Below are 22,402 nucleotides of genomic sequence, written 5' to 3'. Positions count from 1 at the left end.
TAAAATATATTTATGGTATAAATTACATTGTTTATTATTATTATTATTATTATTATTATTATTATTATTATTATTATTATTATTATTATTTACCAATATGTATAAGTAAAAACAGTATCGAACAGCATTTATTGAATGCTACTTAATGGTGACATGATTACTGTTATATTGTAATTGTTTTGTTATATCAATAACATCAGGAGTCATTCTAACATATATCCGACTATGTAATAATGTATTCTAATAACGTGAAATACCAATAAATACGTTTCACGTATGTTGAACGTATTTTACGCACAGCAATATAAACAACTCTCTTTAGGTCCTAATAGTTGAAGTCCATACCATTCATAAAACGTGTCTATTGAATTTGAACAAAAGATGAACACTCTTACAAGACTAAACCTTAATAAAAGGTTTTATCAAGTATTAAAAATACTCTAACTTTCATAAGTTTGCTAAGTAAACCATATCAAAGTCAATTTAGGAACTTAATGACAAAGAGTCCATTGTTTTCAGCGTCCAAGAATATATTCGATTTCATAAACATTGTCGAAATGAATAATTTGGCAAGAACTGTACATACCGAAACAATAATATCTCCTAGACACTACTTTCAACAAAGGCCGACCGTCAGTCTCGTTTCGTTTCTGAGAAATCAAAAGTAAGTGATGTATTATATAGTTCTCCCTCACCTATCATTTTAAAATCCAATAACGTTAATTGCCTGTGAAAAGTTCACAAAGAAAATGGCTGACCATAAACAATATCAACTCCCCATCCACTCTTTATTCTACATGCAATGACTCTATTTGTCTATACAGCCCCTCAGGTACTATGAAACTTTCTTCTTATGTGATGGAATGGAAAAAGATTATGTAATTGACGCTACTTTACAAGAATATAAACCAAAAAATCAGTAGAAAACACATTATAAAATTTACTTCTTGAGACTCGTTTCGGCGCCCCCTGGCTGTGGCGCCCCGGGAAGTTGCCCGGGTTAAAAGGGCATTTGCCCGTCCCTGAAACTGAGTTTTATTTTACGGTTCTTATTCATGCGTACGGAAATCCTGAGTAGAGTGTTCCAGATTCCGAAATAGAAATCTTCATTCAGAACTCGGAATTAAAATTTTATCACTCCAGAGTCTCGAAACTTTAGCCCGACATTTAAGAATCTTGGTACTTTAGTTGGGAATTTCGAAACTCGTTATTCGGGAAGATCATAATTCCAGGAATATCGGAATTTTGTAATTACTGAATTGAATTGTCAATTTCGAACACTTATTTACTAGAGACGTTATTTCGTGTCAGCCTTCGCAAAATACAGGGGGCGTAAAGCAATGGTAAGGATATAAAGAGTAATACTGCTAGAATGATTACTATCGCAAACAAAACCGCAAAGTTTTGCGTTTCGTTGCCGCTTGCGATTACGAAATGAGGCAGAGGATCATGCACAAGCATAGCATCTTTGGAGCTGTACTGTGTACGAAAGGATACAGACTGGGAAATTTAATACATATTCTGTGGCTAGAGGCATGTAAACAATGCAGTCGACAGATTAAGTGCAAGTCGTCTGCTTATTATTAGCTTTGCATTTGCACTAGAATATGTGGATGCTTTGTATATTTATTGCTGTCATTTAAAAGTGTTTGTATCGAAACAATAGTTTTCAAATGGTTTGAAGCTCATATAATTATAGGTGTTTATCATTCTACAATGGTACCTAAACTTGTCTATGCATTCAGAGGTTGGATAGGATTTGTTGCCTTCATGGACTTGGGCACGACAATTAGGTGTTTCATTGAGAACAGGTCATTTCTTGGAGGACATGTCTCAGATTCAGAAGGCGTTCATCAGTATGGTAATTAGTTGTTCTATACAGTGTTTACTTTTCGTGCATGTATGTAAAAATCATGTCTTGCGACTATGTGAAGTGTTTATAAATCTCACTTCCTAAGGACTGTTCTATTTTGATGAGGTCAATTACCGAAATCTATCTAACTGAATATTGTATATTATAGGTGTGGAATAGTTCCACAGGAGCGTAGAATTCACTTAATGTTATTCGAAAGGAAAGCGGCAGTTATTTTGAATGACTTTATGCATGGCAATTGAATGTTTGTTGGTTATTTCATTCAATGAATCAATTCATAACGAACTGGTTTCTCGAAACAGTTTGTTAAATATCACCAGGAACCAGTTCCTCACGAAACGAATCGGTTAGAAATCAAGATGGTACAGACAGTAATGATTCTACGATTATTTACGACAGTGTATGTTTCAAATGTTGATAGATTTAGAACATGCCAATCTCGTGTCGTAACAGTTCTAAATTCATCAAAACTTGAAATATACTACATATGAAGTAACAGATAAAAATACAGCAAGAACCACAGTATTTTCAAACTGCTGGAAAGGAACCAAACTAATGCAGTAAGGGGGGCGAGTTAACAATGAAAAACTGAAAACTATCGTACAGTACAGGCTGCATCAAACAATCATAGGCGGAACTAGAGGGGGGCAGGGACTAGAAGCAAAGTTGGCCCTCCCCAGAATTTTTCTTTTGGACGAAAATGATTATTTACCTCAATTTACGCATAACAATTTTAGTCATACTTGCATTCGACATATTTAATAATGTCTATACTCATCCACCGATCGATTTTTATTTTTAATTTGGTCTGGTGCCTGAATGTAATAAAATCCCTGGACCAATGTGATAGTGGTCAGTATAGCGACCTCTCGAAGTAATTAACTTATTGACGTAGTAATCTCTTCTTGTTTATATATGTATGATAAATCAGTCTTACATTCTTAAGGTATAAACTGTAAACAGGCGCGCACCCAGAACGTTTTGTACATTGTGTCGAAAATTGGAAGGGATACAATATTGCAAGACAAGTTACTCTGCACCCAAGTAAGCGATAAAAATTTCCAAGATACAGAACTTGTGCACCCCAGAACACTTTTTATATTTTAGTTCCAATTTTCAGAACTATGGGGCCATGCCCCCCCCCCTAGGAAAACATCATATTACTGGGAGCTCGCTTTAATGCGAGGTTGAGGAATTCAGAGTTGATTGACAGGTGCCCCACCCTCGTCATCAAGAAACGGTCACCCGATGGTCCTGGGCAGGGTTGCAGTGCGCTGTAAAAAAACATCACCTAATACTCAATTCAAAGAGTTTATGCAAACTGTGCAATCCCTATCGAAAGATTTTTTTTTTTTTTTTAATTTGCATAAGCAGTTACCGTATTTCAATACATTCTGCATATTACTCACCTTCTATATTTTATAACCACCCGCGTGGCGGAGCGGTCTAGCATTTTAGTCGATTGCAACAAAAGTGTCAATTCCGCTGGGGATAGTTGAATGCGACGGTTCAAACTCGGCTTTATGCAAAACAATAATAATAATAATAATAATAAATATTAATTCTTATTAATAATAAATATATCTAAGAATATTCCGCTCTTTCGAAGACATGTTGTTAGCTCTAAAAATAGCATTGTCTTCGTATAATACATTTATTTACAATCTAATTACAGAGCTTATACATAACACTTGAAATATTTATTTTTATTTATTTATTTGTTTAACAATACATAATTTCCTATTAACAGTTTAGAAGTGCAATGAAGAATATACCGGTATGTGTTATGTTTAAGTTCGATTAATCATTATCACTAGTGACCAGATATTTAGGCATTAAAAACCTGGAAAATAGGTGGGCAAATAGGCATTTGAAATTTACAAAATAGGCACTAAAATGTAACAGAAAACAGTGAAGATAAATACTCAATGCAATTTTAAAAAATTAAGTCATAAATAATGTTCAAAGAATATAGAAACGTGTATACGTGGACACACGCAAATTAGACTGTGATAACAGATGCTTGTTTTTTTCTCCCTCGCTTCTTCGTCGCACTGCACTATGACTTTCCTTATTACTTCTCTAGCTTCGCTGTGTATAGTTTGCTCTCTCTTACGCTGTGAAGCCATTATCAAATGAATAATAAGCAACAAAACCGCGACCACCACAACACCCAACAAATAATCAACTAACTCTTCAGAATGACATTCATGTGACATTTTTATTACGACTGGCAACGCTGACATATAGGAGGAGAGTAAGGGAGTATCGCAAGAGTCAGGCAGAAAAAATGTTGAAAATTTTCCCCCTGTTCTGAGCCCCCGCTGGTAAACAAGCTAGCTCCCTATAATAGTTACGCCAATGCAAACAATATATTTGAAGGTATGAATGGCATTTTTTATCTCCCCCAAATCCATCGACAGCTGTAGAGCCGGTACTGTACTTACAGTGAGCTGTTGTAAACGACGTTTTTTATCCACCATCGCTGACGCGCCTTCCTACGGACGTGTCTCCTTGCTATCGTTTGGCCCCCCTGCTGCGCTCCTGTTTTGATTCAATTAGATGGTATTTGTTCTTTATAGTGGCCACCTAGCAGAAGTTGATTCGTGTTTTATGTACTGTAGTTTTTATACAATATGTCCACACTGTATTTATACTCATCACAATTACAAATAACCAATCGTAATCAAATACTAAGTGAGCCAGAGTCACTACCAAGTGATTTGGGGGAGAAACTAAATAATACCCGAAAGCATAATACATTGTTGGGGCTCTCAGATTTCCGCCCACATTCTCATTCCAGTAATGTTTCATAATCCGTAACTTCCGTCAATCATCCTTTAGCCTATAGTACATACCCATGAGACGTAAATTTTAAAACATTTTATTTTAATGCGTGCTATTGCTACTGTATGGCTCGAAAATTTGCTTCAAGTATTGATTTATTAAGTTTCAGATTATAAGTAACAGTATAATCTCGAGTTGAATATAGAGCTCCTCCGTGGCTAAGCCGTCAGCGTACGCGCCTTTGGCGTGGGAGGCCCGGATTCGATTCCCGGCGGAGCTCATGTGGTTCGGATTCCACGTTAATCAGTAGGTTCACGTCTCATATAGCCTCGCTGCTGAACGGGACGTTAAACTCAAATCAACTCAACTCAACTCGAGTTGAATACATATTTTTCTTTATGCTATTTATGTTAAATTTGCTAATATGAACTAATTATTTAATTTTCCAGATAATCCCACGTTGGCTAGACTGCTAGGTGTATATTCGTTACTAAAGGCATTGGCGCTGATTCATTGTACTCTTTATATACATTACAAGCCGTAAGTAAATACATCAGATACTCCTCAATTATGGAATTATTAATTAAGATATTTATGGACACTAGTTCGTAAGACAATCTCTATTGGTGAAAGGTCACATTTTGATCAATTTTTTTTTTCAAAAGTTAAAATTCGCTTGTTAGAATGTGCCGTATTTGATATTAAGCCGACACTGACTGTAAGTCGATCCCCTGGAAATCAGGAACGGAAATAAAAAGTTAAAGCGAAATTTATGAATGATCCATACAAAACATAAGAAATAAGTTTTCTTGCTGAATGCTAGTTAACTTGTTGTTTTTTTTTTCTTTCTTTCTTTTAAATGAATAATGAATAAGAATATGCTTGTTATGTAAATAAATGTATATTCCTTTGTGTGAATGCTTGAGATATCTGTTAAATCCAAAAGTGAGCACCAAAAAATTTTAAGTTCTTTCTGTTAAAATATAAAATCCACTACAGTTCGAAAAAATCCACCGGCCACTGATTTGGCAACACCTAGTATACAATGACAAAAACTTACTTGTGATCGCTTCCGGTGTTATTTATTGGAACTTTTTGGATAAAGGGTGTTGTCCACTTTTATCATCCATGTTAACGAAATTAATTCTATGGCGAAGGACGTTCTTTGAACCCCCCCCCCCCCCCAAAAAAAAGGTAAAAGAAGGTCGGCTTATAATCGTCTAAATATAGGACTCACAATTTATCTGGTTCTCAAACTGTAACCTTACACACGTAAAGATTAAGTTAGGTTCGATTTTTGTCATATCATTATATACTAGATGATCGTCTTTGTAACTTAATTCTTCGTATAATTAATGCAATCCATATGTTTATCCTTACTTTTCTATTGAAATGCGACGCTTGCAGGGACATGGCTTTAGAAGTAAATTCGAAGAAAACTAAATACATGGAAGTGAGTCGGGACCGTAAGACGGCAAATTATGGATGCGTTAAAATATTAAATAATACTTTTGATAAAGCAGATACTTTCAAATATCTAGGATCAATATTGCAAGGGGCACTTCGTTACCTTGCTTTGATATTTCAGGTTATATATTTTAATATTAAATCTATCTATACATAAATAAGTTGTGTGTATTAATTAATAAGTCATTCCTAACACGTATTTATCTAATGCATTTATCTGGTTCTATCTATTTATTAAGTATAGCGTAATATATAATCTTACTATGTTTATTATATGTAAATGTATGTAAATATCAATTAGTGCATTGTCCCAATCATTTATATATGCCAAATTTTCTTTTAAGAGTAAGATTCAGTTAGTTAGATCGAGTATTACTCTCTCTCCCACTTGATTATAGACCTGGTAGAGAGGCTAGTTTTTTGAAGATTTCACTTTTCTTTCATGCTTTTCCAGTAATTTTCCACTGCTGTAGAAGTTTCTAGAACCGTTAATACTTAAATTTTTTCTTCATTTTTTCTGTCCCCGGCAAAACATATAAAAAGGCGGATTTTTTTATGGCTTTCGCTATTTCAGCTAAGAAGGCCTGTAGAGTAGAGGCCTATATGCTGGTGGCTGTTCAGTCCGAAGGGAATTAGCAAGCGAGCTTTTTCCTGGGAGTTTGTCCTTTTAGATTAGTTACTGGATGACCAGTGGATATGTTAGTCCTTGGCTTTCAGTCCCGCTAGAGAAAGTGGTCTCTGGCCGTAACTTAGGTGAAGTCCAGAGTTAGGAATAGGTATTAAAGAATAAAATAGGAATTTTGAGCTCTACGTCAGAGTAATGGCTTAAATGGGCTCTAGTTACTGGTTAGAAGGAGTGAAAAGTAATTTGCTCTTGGAGTGACCCTAGGGAGAGAGTGAACCCAGAGCACTAAGGTTTTGAAACTCTCCAGGTGCTGGAGGTTTTTCCCATTAAAATAGAATCCAAGTTGCGATTTGGTTTCGTTTCCTCGTACAGCCAGGCAATAGTGAGGCTTGGCTGGTGATTTTGTTTTCACGCTGCGACTTTCGTGTTTGAAAGTATTAGAGTGTGTGTTTACCTTTTAACCTAGAGTCTTGAATGGAAGACGAAATACTATAGCTGGGCCATGAGTGACGGCTGCTACTCCTTATTCCCTAAGTTTACCAATCCTTAAGATTTAGCTAGTTTCCTTTTTCTGGATCTCTCAGAGTGTTGAGAGTCCAAACCAGGTGTAGGCCGGACTGTTACTAAGTGAAGTTAAGCAGTCTTTGAAAGTAAGGAATATGGACCTTGAGTAGAGAGAATACAAGTTTCCATATTACCGCAGTTCCCAAAGAATTATTAGAGAAGTCTTTTATTTTTATGTTTAGTGATATTTAAATTAGAGTTTGTGCTCCTTGAACTCTCATGATGAGTTCCAGATTTCTAGTCACTCACCTTACCTAAATTAGTGAAACATTAAGCTTAATAAATGAAGTTATTCTCCGTAAATCTTTTGACTTGTTAATTTTAACTCAATCGTATTTTTGAACCTGTTCCCTAGACAACAGCGAGCGGACGAATTATTTCTTTTGGAATTTCTTTCTTTTTCTTTCTTTGTTGTTGTTGTTGTTGTTGTAAGGTAAAAATGGCAGACTCGTAAGAGTGGTAAGATAAAGAACCTCGATTAGGATTATAGTTTTCATATAGAGATAAAGCGATCAGATCCGATCTAGAAGCAAAGAGAGCCGAATAATAGTAGTATAGATTTTTTTTTTTTTTTTTTTTTTTTTTTTTTTTTACCTTACAATATTAACAGACGAAAATCGTATTCACGAAGAAATTAAATGTCGACTAAAAGCAGGGAATTCGTGTTACTATACAGTTCAAAATCTCTTGTCGTCGCGAATTCTGTCGAGGAATTTGAATCTTAAAATATATAAAACGATAATCATGCCTGTAGTTCTTTATGGTTGCGAAACATGGTCGATTATTCGGAAGGAAGAACATAGATTCAAAGTATTTGAGAACAAAATCCTGAGACGAATATTCGGACCTAAGAGGAACGGGAATGGCGGAAACTTCATAACGAGAAACTACATAATTTATATGGTTTACCCAACATTGTTAGGGTCGTCAAGTCTAGGAGGCTTAGGTGGGCAGGTCATGTAGCTAGGATGGAAGAAAATAGAAACGCTTTCAAAGTCTTGACTGGAAAACCAGTCGGAAAACGACCATTAGGAAGATGGGAGGACATCGCACAGATAGGAATACAAAGTAGATACTGGATCCAATTGGCTAAGGATAGAAGTCAGTGGAGAGCTTTTGTGAACACGGCACTGAACCTCCGAATTCCATAGGCCGTAGAGTTAGTTAGTTATTCTTAAATCATAATATTTTTCTATTGCTTTTCATTGCAAGCTGATAAGGGCACCTGTCTGTATGTGTATGAGGAAGAATAACTTGAACGAATTTTGTTACATTTTGATTGTGTATTTTCAGATATACTAGAGCCTTTCTATACTGCCCTGGGACATACAACAGGACATTTTTTCTTCCTTTTTTTTTCGCCTGGTACATCCCGTCTATTTCTCGTGTGCCCTCGAAAATATGTGAAAGATACTTTGACCCCACCCCCGCCAATCTCTGATAGATGAAACTCTCCCTTTGCTTAGGGAAAAGAAGTGAATGATCTCAACTCTGACTGTCACTACTATTGATGTGTGTTTTCCCGTATCTCCCTCGAAAGAAGAGAGACAAGTTACTGCGCCCGACATCTTTGAATTGTTGGATGCGGAAGCGTTGCCACAGTGAATTATTTCACGGACTTCGCTGTGCTCTGTCTTATTAATTACTCTAAGTAGCCTACGATCTTCACTCGTCAACACCAAATGACTGAATGACAAATTGGTAACAGAGTTGAGATCAATCATTTCTTTACCCTAAGCAAGGGAGGGTTTCATCTGTCAGAGATTAGCGGGGGTGGGGTCGAACTATGTTTCATATATTTTCGAGGGCACACGTGAAATAGACGGGATGTACCAGGCAAAAAAAAAGAAGAAAGATAAAATGTATGTTCCAGGGCAGTGGTTTTAAAAGAATATAGAAAGCTTTCGAAGTTATTAACAAGAGGGAGGAAGTTCTGGATGTTTTATAATGCCATAGAGTTAGTCGCTCCATTTGAAAGTCACTCCATATAGTGTTGTTATACAAAAGAATCTAGACAGGTAGGGACTTGAACTTTCTTCTCTCACTGTTGGGTGGCTGCTCTGCCAACTGAGCTCCCAGTAATGCTTTTTTGGTATTTTTGGAGTTTTGTTCCTCTGGCTGAGATATACTATCTATCTTGAGTTATAATGTATTGTTGTGCAAGTTTATCTAATTGACGCTTTGACTCTGTTATTACTCGAAGAATGGTTATTTCGAAAGTTATCTGTTGAAATGTACAGTTACTATAAACATTATTAAGATTTCATGAAATATGCCAGAGAAACTTTTTTTTATATAGTACACATCTGTACGGCGTTCCGAGGTCTATATTGCATTATATATATATATATATATATATATATATATATATATATATATATATATATATATATATATATATATATATATGTCAAATGTCACTTCTTCATATTATTACATATTTCAAATCTAGATTAAATGAAATTTTCAGTGCACTGTAACTTTCTTCGTAGTCTATTTGAAATGCTCATATCATGGTCATAGTATGAGACACTAAAATATTTTGGATATGCATTGCCCCATTCGTCTCACTTACATTATTACTGCTATACAGAAAACCAAAATTTGAACTTTGAGGCAGTATAGCGTCTTTTGCTGAAACTTTGAAAAATAAATGTGTTGTAAATGTTTGTTTAACACGTAGATTTGAAATACATAGCTGAAGAAATACAGCTTTGGTTGACAACACTGTCAATCTGGTGGTATTGTAGGGTGTGTCAAACTATTTCTACCAGTCGATGTATGTATCATACAAAAATTCAGCTCTTTTGTCGATTACTTTAAAACTACAAACCCGTTTTAAGATAAGTGGTCCACTATGTATGAATATATATAAACTCGAGCTATTGTTAATTTGGCGAAAGTAAAAAAAGAAAAAAATTAAAGAATTATAAACTATATATATTTAGCAGTAAGATACGCCAGAGGATTAACTAGACTATAGACTATTGGTAGTGTTTGAATAGTATTAATACTGGGTTTTTTCCTGGTAAGATAGTGAATTCGGCCCTTGATCCAAATTGGGTCGTTGTTGATCCAAAATGTTAGTCAGTTTTGACCTAAAACCACTCCAAAAATGTTTCGACCCCCACCCCTTACCTAATTATCATATCACACATGCTCATAATTTAATATATATATATATATATTTTTTAAATTCTGGTGGGGGTTGTCCAAATAATTTGAAAGTTTCACAGATTGTAGATACTGTATAGGTGTAAATGTGAACATTTAAAAAAAAAATCAATGCGCATTTTCTTGTATTTTTACATGTTAAAATTTTCAAAAAATCGTAAAAAAAATTGGAAGAGGGGGGGGGGAGGAAATCAGACATTTTTTGTTCAAAATGTAATACCCTTATGTACAACGTATATTTTTTTTTAGGGTCTGAAAGTGATGGCAACATTGTCAAAAAAACTAAAACTGAAAAAACGCGTTTTTTCACAACGCTCGGGATCAAAACTTCGAACATTTCTTTGTCAGAGTTAACGATTTTCTTTTCTCTTTCGTCACTAATTTATTTAAAACAGGCTCTAAAGTTGAAAATGTTCGAATGAACGAAGACAGCGACGAAGATTAACTCAGTTATCGCAAATTGTATGGTGGTTGATTCTCCCCCTCCCCCAATTTTTTCTACGATTTTTTGAAATTTTCAATACGTGAAAAAAAAAACATTGATTTTTTATAAACCTGTTCACATTTACACCTATACAATATCTTCAATCTGTGAAACTGTCAAATTATTTGGACCACCCCCACTAGAATTAAAAATTACTAACTTTTGAGCATGTATGATACGGTAATTCGGTAAGGGGTGAGGATGGGGGTGGTTAGCTTTTTTTGTGGGGGATTAGCTCATGGTAAATAACGCCCAATTTGGATAAAGGGCCGATTTCACTATCTTACTAGGAAAGACTTTTCATTGAAGAGAGATTGGGGGGGGGGGATGCTAATGTATGTGTATACGTGCATTTCTTTTCTCTGATTACTTTGGAAATAAGTTCATGTTGATACATATATGATGTGTTTGTACTTATGTAAGTAAGCTGCTCTGCACGTAAACTATTCCAATATAGTAATTTTATTATTTTTTTCCTTCCAGTGTCCGAAGCCTTGGTATATGTTCTCTGTTGATAACAATTTTGATGTACTATGCAGAAACCTTTTACTATTACTCAACAGCTTTAACTTTTTATATTCTTTTCCCGTCAATTTTAAATGGTAAGTTCGTCAGTGATTTCTAAAATGTATGGTCCAAATCCTGTATGAAAAATTGAAAAGTTTGTCCGTAAATTTTGTGTTTAGGACGTGTAGGTATCTTCATTTGTACACTCCGCATCTGCGACAGCTAACGCCGTGCAGCTAGGCCATCCAATATACACCTTCTATCCCATAATCGTGTCTGGTAAAGAGACCCTCTCTCTCTCCTCCTTTCTTCTCTCCCATACTAAAATTAGCTAACGACATGAACGCAATTCTAATTTCAAACTACCCATGTATTAGTATCGATAAAATGAAATAACAAAACCGAGATGAAACAAGATTCATAAGTTTATTTAGGGAGAAACTGAAACACACAAAATAAAAAATTGAAACCAATGGATGTCTATTACGCAGAGCTTCAGAAATGATGCAGAGAAAGAGAGAGAGAAGGCAAGAGAAGAAGAAAAAGAAAAGGGAGAACAGATAAAAATGTGAAATTTTAAACTTACTAAGAAAATAACCTAATATTATAAAGTTCCGTTACCAGAAATCCAACAGTAATATAGAAATAACATTTGTTTTTGTATATTCTTTTCAGGACTGTTCGAATATATATATAGAGGATGCTTGAAACATTCATTAAGTCTCTTTCATAAAGGATAGCATACTCAATTTCGAGTAGTAGGGGGCGCGGTGACTCAGTGGTTGAGCGTTCAACTCTGGTGCTTGGGGTCCCTGGTTCGATCCCAGTTCGCGTTGTGTGAATTTTGTGATGGACAAACATCGTGCTCGTAGGTTTTCTCGGGGTTCTCCCGTTTCCTCCCACTTTCTTCATTCCACCATTTCATTCATTTCTCATAATCACCGTGTCCTTTAGCCTAACCGGCATAACCGTGGGACGTAAAACTCAAAGATTTCATTTCATTTCTTTTTTCAATTTCGGGTAGAATTGTAGATCTCAGACACATCTAAAATAATGTCAACAGTTTAACACATATGCTTTGTTTCCGCGTGGTTCGGTTGTAAATTAGGTAGTGTTCATTGGACGTACCGATGCAAACTACATTCTAATAAACCCAGTAGGTAGCGTAGGTCATATCTTCCATTCCAACTACTAATGCAAAGTGAACAAACAAACAAACAAACAAACAAACAAAAAAAAAAGGAAAAAAAGAAATATAAAATTGAATGAGTGCTATTTTACTGGTAAATTATCAGAAATATCCTATATTAAAAGTCCAAGCCGTATCATAATGAAAAGTAACAAAGTTCAAATCGAAAATTAGATGTTCCTTATAGATGTAGCTGACCTTGCATGTTTCAAATTTCAACGTGAATAAAACACATTGAATTATAAGATAGAAACAAATTTGTGTCGAACTAGTATAAATAAATTTTTGTTTCCAAATAACCAAAGAGGTTGCCATTTTCTAGTCTTTTCCGAAGATTTATCTGTTCCGAACATCCAGCATCACTTTCATTTCTTGCGAATATAACGTTGTAATTTGCACAGATAGAATGAACACGCCAGAGCTCAAACGGATCATAGTGTCAGTCAGATGATGTTGGTTAGCTTATTGACCACCACTGGGTCGAGGATTCAAACCGGTAGTGACCCGGTAATTCGACTGAGACTCGGTAACCGAGATGATAAAAAGATATTTTGCTTATTCCCTTGCGTTTAAACAGTATTTCTTTCAGAGATAACCAGAATTGGAGATTTATGCCCAGAGCACGAAAAACTCGACGCTGAAGTTGCCAGTTAATTACATTTTCCAGACCAGGTGTATGGGTCTCTTGCTCCGTTTTAACTTTGGAACACGCACACGCACATGAAGTTCGAGTGTACGTGAGAGACAGGGGAGAAGTGAAAGATGCAACGACAGTATAGGGAAACGTCAAGAAAGAGAGAGACAGAGAAAGACGAATGTAAATATGAAACATACTTATCATTACAGCGTATGATGAAGAAGGCACACACTGTTTATTCGAATTCTCGCTAGTGATGCTTTGTAAGTTCTCCAACAGGAGATAAATCTCTGTTTGCAGCCACTATTTTATGCGAAAAAGTTATACTACCTGGTGGGGAATCAAACCCAGGTTTTCCTCTTGGAAATCTGGTACTTTACCACTACACCACCGACTGCTTTACCCAAACTTTCTTCAACAAATGCTGTAATATTTCTTTCTGAGAACGATAACACGAAAAGTGTTTACTGCAGATCAATGAAGTGTTTCGAATATCCTGGCAAATCCCTTGCCCTTTCCCAACCAACATTCGTAAATCGTCTCTATCATGATAAAGGTCTTTGCTTCCACATTCTTAAGCATTACATGTCGAATCTGAGAAATCGATTCTTCACTATCACTTTGTAAAAAATGCAACTTTGGCGTGAACAGGACTTGAACCTATGCTGCACAGCTTTATTAATCGTAAGCCCATTACGATACCGCTACACTATCATGCCACCTGAAATTCGAAGCCAAATATTGCTTACTTTAGCCTTGAACTTTAGGAGTAAAATAGCACTCATTCAATTTTATATTTCTTTCTTCCTTTTTTTTTTTTTTTTTTTTTTTTTTGTTCACTTTGCATTAGTAGTCTGGAATGGAAGATATGACCTACGCTACCTATTGGGTTTATTAGAATGTAGTTTTCATCAGTTCGTCCATTGAACACTACCGAATTTACAACCGAACCATGCGAAAACAAAGCATGTGTTAAACTGTAGACATTATCTTAGATGTGTCTGTGAGATCTACAGTTCTACTGGAAATTGCGTATGCTATCATTTTTGAAAGTGACTTAATGAATGTTTCAAGCATCCTCTATATATTCGAATAGTCCTGAAAAAAATATAAAAACAGACATTATTTCTATATTACTGTTGGATTTCTGGTAACGGAACTTTATAATGTTAGGTTATTTTCTTAGTAAGTTTAAAATTTCACATTTTTATCTGTTCTCCCTTTTCTTTTTCTTCTTCTCTTGCCTTCTCTCTCTCTCTCTCTGCCTCATTTCTGAACCTCTGTGTAATAGATATCCCTTGATTTCAATTTTTCATTGTGTGTGTTTCAGTTTCTCCCTAAATAAACTTATGAATCTTGTTTCGTCTCGGTTTTGTTATTTCATTTTATCGATACTAATACATATGTAGTTTGAAATTAAAATTGCGTTCATGTTGTTAGCTAAGAAAAGAGGAGAGAGAGGGAGTCTCTTTACCAGACACGATTATGGGATAAGAAGGTGTATATTGGGTGGCCTAGCTGCACGGCGTTATCTGTCGCAATTTTTTTGATGCGGAGTGTACAAGCAAAAAAAAAGTATAAGACTTATATAGTGTCTTTAATTTGATCCTCAAAATACATAAAGAAACTAAGTAAATTTTTCACCAAGTCTCTGTTCCAAAATATCATTCGGTTAGTCTCTCTTACCTTCGTTAATTGGGTCTTGAAACTTGAGAACGGCTTTTTCTTCCCACTGACAAGAAGAGAGAGCCGCTGTAATATTTGGAGATCCAATTGAGGAAGGTCAGAGACACTTATATTGATAATATATTCAGAGAGAAGATTTTTTTGTACCGTCGACATTTAGTATAATTCAAATAAGGCGTTTAATTCACATAGTGCAAAGGGCTATAAAAGTTATTAACTGTTATTGAGTACCTGCACTATATTGATTTGTCAATCATTGATTTCTGTTGACTTTGAATGAACGCTGATTTTAATATTTTGCTTTTATTTATTTCTTCTTGACGTCTTATTTAAACATTTTTTTTTTTTTTGCTGTACGAAAATTAAATTTGTGATTTATAATTATAATCCTTATTGTGAAGAGAGAGTCTCTCAATCTGAGTAACACTAATTTTTAATAGTTAACACACGCATCCATAATTTGCTGTATTACGATCCCGATGAACTTCCATGTGTCTAGTTTTCTCTGCATTTACTTCGAAACCTATGTCTCTGCAGGCGTTTAAATATCAAATAATACTTTCAAATATCTAGTATCACTATTAACAGACGAAAAACTATTCACGAAGAAATTAAATATCGACTAAAAGCAGGGAATTCGTGTTATTATTGAGTTCAAAATCTTTTGTCGTCGCAAATTCTGTCGAGGAATTTGAAATTTAAAATATATTAAACATTCATCATTCCTATTGTTCTGTATGGTTGCGAAACATGGTCGCTTAGTCTGAAGGAAGAACGTAGACTGAAAGTATTTGGGAACAAGATCCTGAGGCGAATATTCGGACCCAAGAGGAACGGGAATGGGGAATGGCGGAAACTTCATAACGAGGAACTACATAATTTATACATTGTTTACCAAACATTGTTAGGGTCATCAAGTCTAGGAGACTCAGGTGGGCAGGTCATGTAGTCAAAATGGAAGAAAGATGAACGCTGTTAAAGGTTTAATTGGAAGTACACAATCGAAAAACGATCATTAGGAAGACTACGAGCAGATGGAGGACAATACTAAGATGGATCTCTCAGAAATAGGAATACAAAGTAGAAACTGGATCCAGTTAGCTAAGGGTAGAAGTCAATGAAGAGCTTTTAAGAACGCGGCATTCAACCTTCGGGTTCCATAGGCCATAGAGCTAGTTAGTTAACACACGTCACTCCGCTACATATACTGCCTACCTACGTAGCGGAGCAGTAAGTGTTAACTGTGAGGAATTATAGTTACATCCCTAAGACATTCACTTTTTATAATTAGCGTGGGAGATCCGGGTTCGATTCCCGGCGGGAGCTCATGTTGTCGGACTCCATGTTAATCAGTAGGTCGCGTCTCATATAGCCTCGCTGATGAAAGGGACGTTGAACTCAAGATCAACTCAACTCGCTTTTTATAATAAGGATTATGACAATTTAATTGCAACTTAAGCTGTATTGTTTCAGTTTAATTACACTTATTTAAAAATGGATAGCGATTATGCTTAACATGAACGTGCTTTACTGTGTATTATTAGACAAGAGCCGTAACCATATTTACATTTGAACATTAAAGTTTGTGTATCCTCAAGTTACTTGTTAGGCAAACTTTAAAAAAAAATAAAATCTTTTTTAGGGTGAGGGATACGAAAGATTAAGGGAAGTGATGATGATGAAAGAATCGGTGGAATGAAAATGTGGGAGTACCAGGAGAAAACCCCACGCACTAGAGTTGAACGCTGAACCACTGAGCCACTGTGTCCACATAAATATAAACAATTACGTCTTTTAATTAAGAACGATTTTAACCTATAATGTAAAGGGGGCCAAAGGTTTTGAGGTAACAACTAGTATTTGTAAATTAGAGTTGATTTAAAGTATATTCAAGGTATATATAATAGAATTCCATTATTAGAAAAAAAGGAAGATCTAAATATATAGGAAGAAGAAGTCTGGAGTGCCAAACGCTGATAATCCTCGTTCAGTTCAAAGTTAAACGAAAAATTCCTCCCTGAAAAACGTAGGTGAGACTTTAAAAGGTAAACAGCTATAAAAGAATATCTAAAAAAAGAAAACTTCCGTTCACAGAGCAAATAAACTCTGTAAAGGTGTTAATAAAAAGGAAAAGAATTTTGTTTCAGTTTAACGTCCCACGTTACCCCGTTTAGGCTAAGGGAGACAATGATTAAGGCAAGTAAATAATGATGGAAGAATTGGTGGAATGAGAATATCGGAGGAAACGGGAGTACCAGAAGAAAACCCACGGACACGGTGTTGTCCACCACAAACTTACCTGGCCGAGGATTGAACCCATGCACCAGAGGTAAGCGCTCTACCACTGAGTCACGGTGCCTCCATGCTATAAAAAAAAAAAAAAAAAAATCACATCTAAAAGTTTGAATTTCGTCCGGTGGATATCAACCATCGGAAATATTTGCTGCTATATAACGGCGTGATGTGTAAATTTTACTACCTTTGTTTCAATAGTGAAAAATGGAGTATGGATAACTACAGTTAAAGTCGTCGTTACCCGTTAAAATCTTAAGGGACTGAGTCGATTATCGAACTCGGCCGAGATAATCGCTCTTGCTATGTACTGTAGAAAACAGATTTCAAAACAATTCTCTTTCGTTCAAGAGTTACTGTGTGGACTAGCGGACTCTTACAATCTTATAAGTTCCACTAGCATATTGTTGTAACCAGTAGCACCCGACTTGGAATGGGTGATGGGGCACATTTCGCTCCTTAAATATTAGGATTGGAGGAAAGTTGGTGAATCTTGTTTATCATTCTGTGTATTCTCATTTAATAAGCGTTTCTTCAGACAGAACGGAAAAGAAGTAGAAAGAGAAATGAAAAAATAAATAAATAATTAAAATAAATGAAAATGAAATAAATAAGTAACAGAAACAGAAACGACCAGGTGGACGGTATGTTGAAACGCAATCATGCAATTGTGTTGCAAAGGTTGAAAGTAGAGAATATTCAATGGAGAAAGATAAAAACAACTGACTGATTGGTCGCTAAAGATTACTAATAATATAGAGAATAATAAATAAAGAGAGAGATTTATAGTACTCTTTATCTTGTAACTTCTAAAGCATGGAAATACCGACAGGAGGAGAGGGCTTTGTGTGACTTATTCTGCAATATCACAAAATTAACAACCCAACATAAGCTTATTTCTGTAAATGGCACTATGTCACGTGTTTCAAACCGAAATGTTAATCGAAAACTTCTACTGCCACGTTTATTCTTTTAGTTTTAACGCTCCACGATTATGCCCTTTAGGCTAAGGGAGATGGATGATTAAAGCAAGTGAATGCTGAATAATCAAAAATGGGTAGAATTAGAATGTGGGAGGAAATAGTACTCGAGAAAACCAATGGACACAAATTTGTCCACTACAAAATTACTTGGGGGCATAGTAGCTCAGTGGTAGAGCGTTCACCTCCGGTGCTTGGGGTCCCTGGTTCGATCCCAGCTCGCGCCGTGTGGACTTTTTTGTGGACACTGTGCTCGTGGGTTTTCTCGGGGTTCTCCCGTTTCCTCCCACTTTCTTCATTCCACCATTTCATTCATTTCTCATAATCACCGTCTCCTTTAGCCTAACCGGCATAACCGTGCGACGTAAAACTCAAAAATTTCATTTCATTTTCACAAAATTACTTGGCCGGAGATCGAACCAGGGACCCCACGCACCAGAAGTAAGCGCTCTATCACTGAGCCACCCTGTTCCCCTACGATTTATTATTCAATGTTTCCAAACTAAGGACGCTATTTTGTCATAAACATCTTAATTTTGGAGGCCACTACAACAATAATAACGCAAGTAAGACGGACGTAAATATTTCAGTTTAACGTCCCATGATTATCTCCTTTAAGCTAAGAAAGACGATGATTAAGGCAAGTGAATAATAATGGAAGAATTTGTGGAATGAGAAGGGTGGAGGACTGGGAGTACCCGAGAAAACCCACGGACACGATGTTGTCCACCATAAACTTACTTTGGCCAGGATCGAACCACATACCCCACGCACCAGAAGTAAGCATTCTACCAGTAAGCTACCGTGTCCCCGTGGGACATGTGTTAATACACATCGGAAGTACCTTAAAGTCGAATACTATGACCATGATACGAGTATGACATATTTCTAATATATAGGAACAAAGTTACAAAGGATTGAAAATTTTACTTCCGTGAAAGGGCTTATTTCGAAAAAGTGTTTATATAAGTATCACATCTAATCTCATAAATGGTTGTTAATAAAGGCAAATACCATTAATGGTATTTACTCCAATTTGATATCACAGCCCGTTCCGGAGATACGAAAAACATGACTAGACATGACTGTACTGCTGAAAATGACGTAACTGTGGGAAATTGTTTCAAACGACGTTACTTTCTTCTGATTCTATAAATATTTTTCCAGCCAAGTAAAGTCTGTGGTGGACGAGAATGTGTACGTGGGGTTTCTTGGGATACTCCCGTTTCCTTCCATTTTCTCATTCTACCAATTCTGCTGGGGGGGGCGGTGGCTCAGTGGTAAAGAGTCGCCTCCAGTGCTTAGGGTCCCTGGTTCGATCCTAGCTCGCGCCGTGTGGACTTTGTGGTGGACAAACACCGTGCTCGTGGACAAACACCATTCTACCAATTCTGCTGTCATCATTCATTTGCTTTAATCATCGTCTCCCTTACCGTAAAGGGCGTAACCATGGGACCTTAAACTGAAATATTTCATTTTTTTTTCTATAAACATTAAGCATACGTTTTGATAACTGTAATTGTATTAAGTTTCCACAATTACATAACTTTAAGTAGTGTTGCAATTTGAGCAATGTATATCATATCTCCGGTACGTGTTGGGGTATAAGTTACTGTGAATGGCATTAAGATCTTAAAGTTTATTGGAAACCAAATATGTGATAGGATGTGATACTAATCTAAACACTTCTTCGAAATAAAATATTTTGAAGATGTTAAAATTTTCAGCCCTTTGTAATTTTTTCCTACTTGTTAGGATTACGTCATATCATGGTCATAATATTCGATACTAACATACTTCCGATATGTATTGACACGTACGTCTCACTTGTGTTATTATTATTGTAGAAGCTTCCAAAATTTAGATACTTAAGGATGTTTGCCATACTAAAGCGTCCTTCGTTTGTAACACCGAATAAATATAGTATTGTGAATTTTTAATTTGAAATATCTAATAACCTGATGATGATGATTAAAAATATATGATGGGTTGGCAACACTTTTAATCTAGTGATATTTCAGAGCATGTCAAACAATGTCCCCTGTTGATATTAGCATGTTACAAAATTTCATTGAATTTTATCTATTACTTTAGAAGTGATAAAGGCGTTTCAAGATAAAGGTTACACCCTGCATATATAGTTCGAACAAAGGAATCCCGAAGCAGGCACTATTTCGCTAATCGTTTTGAGATCCGATGAAGCGCGTAAAGAAAGAACTGATTAAAGTACGGAACAAAAATAAACGACCAAAATCATCATTAGTTTTAATGACTTTTTGATTGTTTATTTCTGTTCTGTACTTTACATTATGAGGGTATCTGGGTTCATTCCCTATGGGTTGCTGTTTGTGTAAACAGATGTAATGGTATCGGGTTTGATCCGTGAACGTCCATGTACTGATTCATGAAAGGAAACAGACACTTGGACTGGATGATACCAACCCACAAGTACCTATATTAACCAACAAAGAACAAAAATGGTGAAAGTCGGGATTCGAACCATGGACTATTGGCATTAAGTTTATACCGTGTTCGTGGTAACTCCCTAGATTCACCTCAGCTGAATCAGCTGATGGTTCCCAATAGTGGTCACCCAGTTTTACGGTCAGAAGTTCGGGGAACGTTGGGTGCGATATATATTTCTATTCTATTCATTCCATGAAGGGTGATACCAACCTATAGCACTGCGGAAACTGTAAACATAATAAAATATACATATGCACAATACTTATCCTCTAACACCGAATATTATTATGTAATATGCACACTATCACATTTTTATTATAACTGCTTGAGGAAGTAATTAAAGATAACTGAATATATATTTAGGATATATATTTAAAACTGTAAGCCACCACAACACTCACATAATTATAACACAAATAAATTTTTATGGGTAAATGGATCTGGCCCCTTTTCGTATATCTGCGACGGAAGAACGATATTTCCCGCACGCGTAATTGCGATTACGAAAGTCAGTCGACCGGTACGCGTAAACACTGATCACTGAACACTGAGAAATTTACCCACAGTTTGTTGAATCCTTTCACTCCTCCCGCATGCTGGTTCCATCGTCCATTCTAATTAAAATAGACTACTATATTTCGTCCGTTGGTACACTTTATAGACAATTAGAACTTTCGGAGTACTATAACGTCAAAATTCTTTCTAGGCTATAATTCTTATTGAAGAATTAGTGACAAAGCGAGTTTCAGGAATTGCGTTGAGAATTTTCATGTCACTATGATCACGAAATAAATAATGAAAGAAAACTGAAGTGGGAAACAAAAGTGATGTGATGCGTTCTCTTTAGTAGCCAGAATCCCACTCATCGCGCCTTGTGTGGGTACTACTCTCTTCTTGCACAATGGACGCGTATGGATACACTATTAGAACGAAAGATAGTTCCCACAAAGCACTTAGTTTTTAGGTAGTTGCTTCACTGATAAGAATTAATTGATTAGTTATTGCATTATCAAAAGCACATTAACCACATTTAATCACATGGCAATATAAATAATCAGTATTTATCACAAAATATGCAAATTATAGCATATAGTCCGATGTTGCGTCTTCGCTTCGCAACTCGGCTTGTGTAGGAGGGGGAAGAGAGCTAAGCTGAGACGAATTCTTCTCCCAAATTAGGCCATACAAAGAGAGAAGTGGATGAGCAACTACACACACGTAGAAAAACTTGTGAGCGAGAAACTTCGCAGCTTTTTGATTTCCAAGAATTTTGTCTTGCTGCGTGCTGATTCTAAGAAATCCTGTTGTATATACAAGGATTCTGTAAGAGACGCATAACGATTACGTTATAACATGTACTTTAATTCTGTTTCCACTGTGTAAACTTTGCATACTGCAGGCTGCAGAAGTAGTAATAGGTTACCGCGAACAGCAAACGACTAAAGTTACTGATCGTATGTTGCAAAAAAATTAGAGAAAGGAGGGCGTGGAAACAGGTTGATGCAGAAGAGGGCAGAAAGATGTACAGGAAGTTAAACAATGAGTTACGAAAGACAACAGAGCAAGCAATAGGTTCTACAAAAGAAAGTGTGAGGACATAGGAGAATCAAGAAGAGTTGGAAAATATGAGGGAGTGTACAAGAAGGGGAAGTTTGTGGAAGTTTGAGGGAA

At 36.0% G+C, this 22,402-nt stretch overlaps 1 protein-coding gene across 2 annotated transcripts in view; it reads left to right on the top strand.

Moving 5' to 3' along the window:
* The first annotated feature begins 1,514 nt into the window (after positions 1-1,514).
* LOC145685816 (ergosterol biosynthetic protein 28 homolog) overlaps positions 1,515-22,402 on the top strand; it is a 30,835-nt gene continuing 9,947 nt past the window's right edge. For both annotated transcript variants that reach the window (XR_014131486.1, XM_081758388.1), the window contains exons 1-3: positions 1,515-1,861; positions 5,110-5,200; positions 11,458-11,576. Coding sequence is in view for 1 of the 2 variants with exons in the window: in XM_081758388.1 (XP_081614514.1) it covers positions 1,717-1,861; positions 5,110-5,200; positions 11,458-11,576 (355 nt within the window). In the remaining variant the exon portion in view is untranslated. The remainder of the gene's footprint in view (positions 1,862-5,109; positions 5,201-11,457; positions 11,577-22,402) is intronic.

The sequence above is a fragment of the Thermobia domestica genome, chromosome 5, assembly GCF_964235325.1.
Source record: "Thermobia domestica chromosome 5, izTheDome1.hap1.1, whole genome shotgun sequence".
NCBI classification, from domain to species: Eukaryota; Metazoa; Arthropoda; class Insecta; order Zygentoma; family Lepismatidae; genus Thermobia; species Thermobia domestica.
This window is presented reverse-complemented; position numbering and strand designations above follow the sequence as displayed.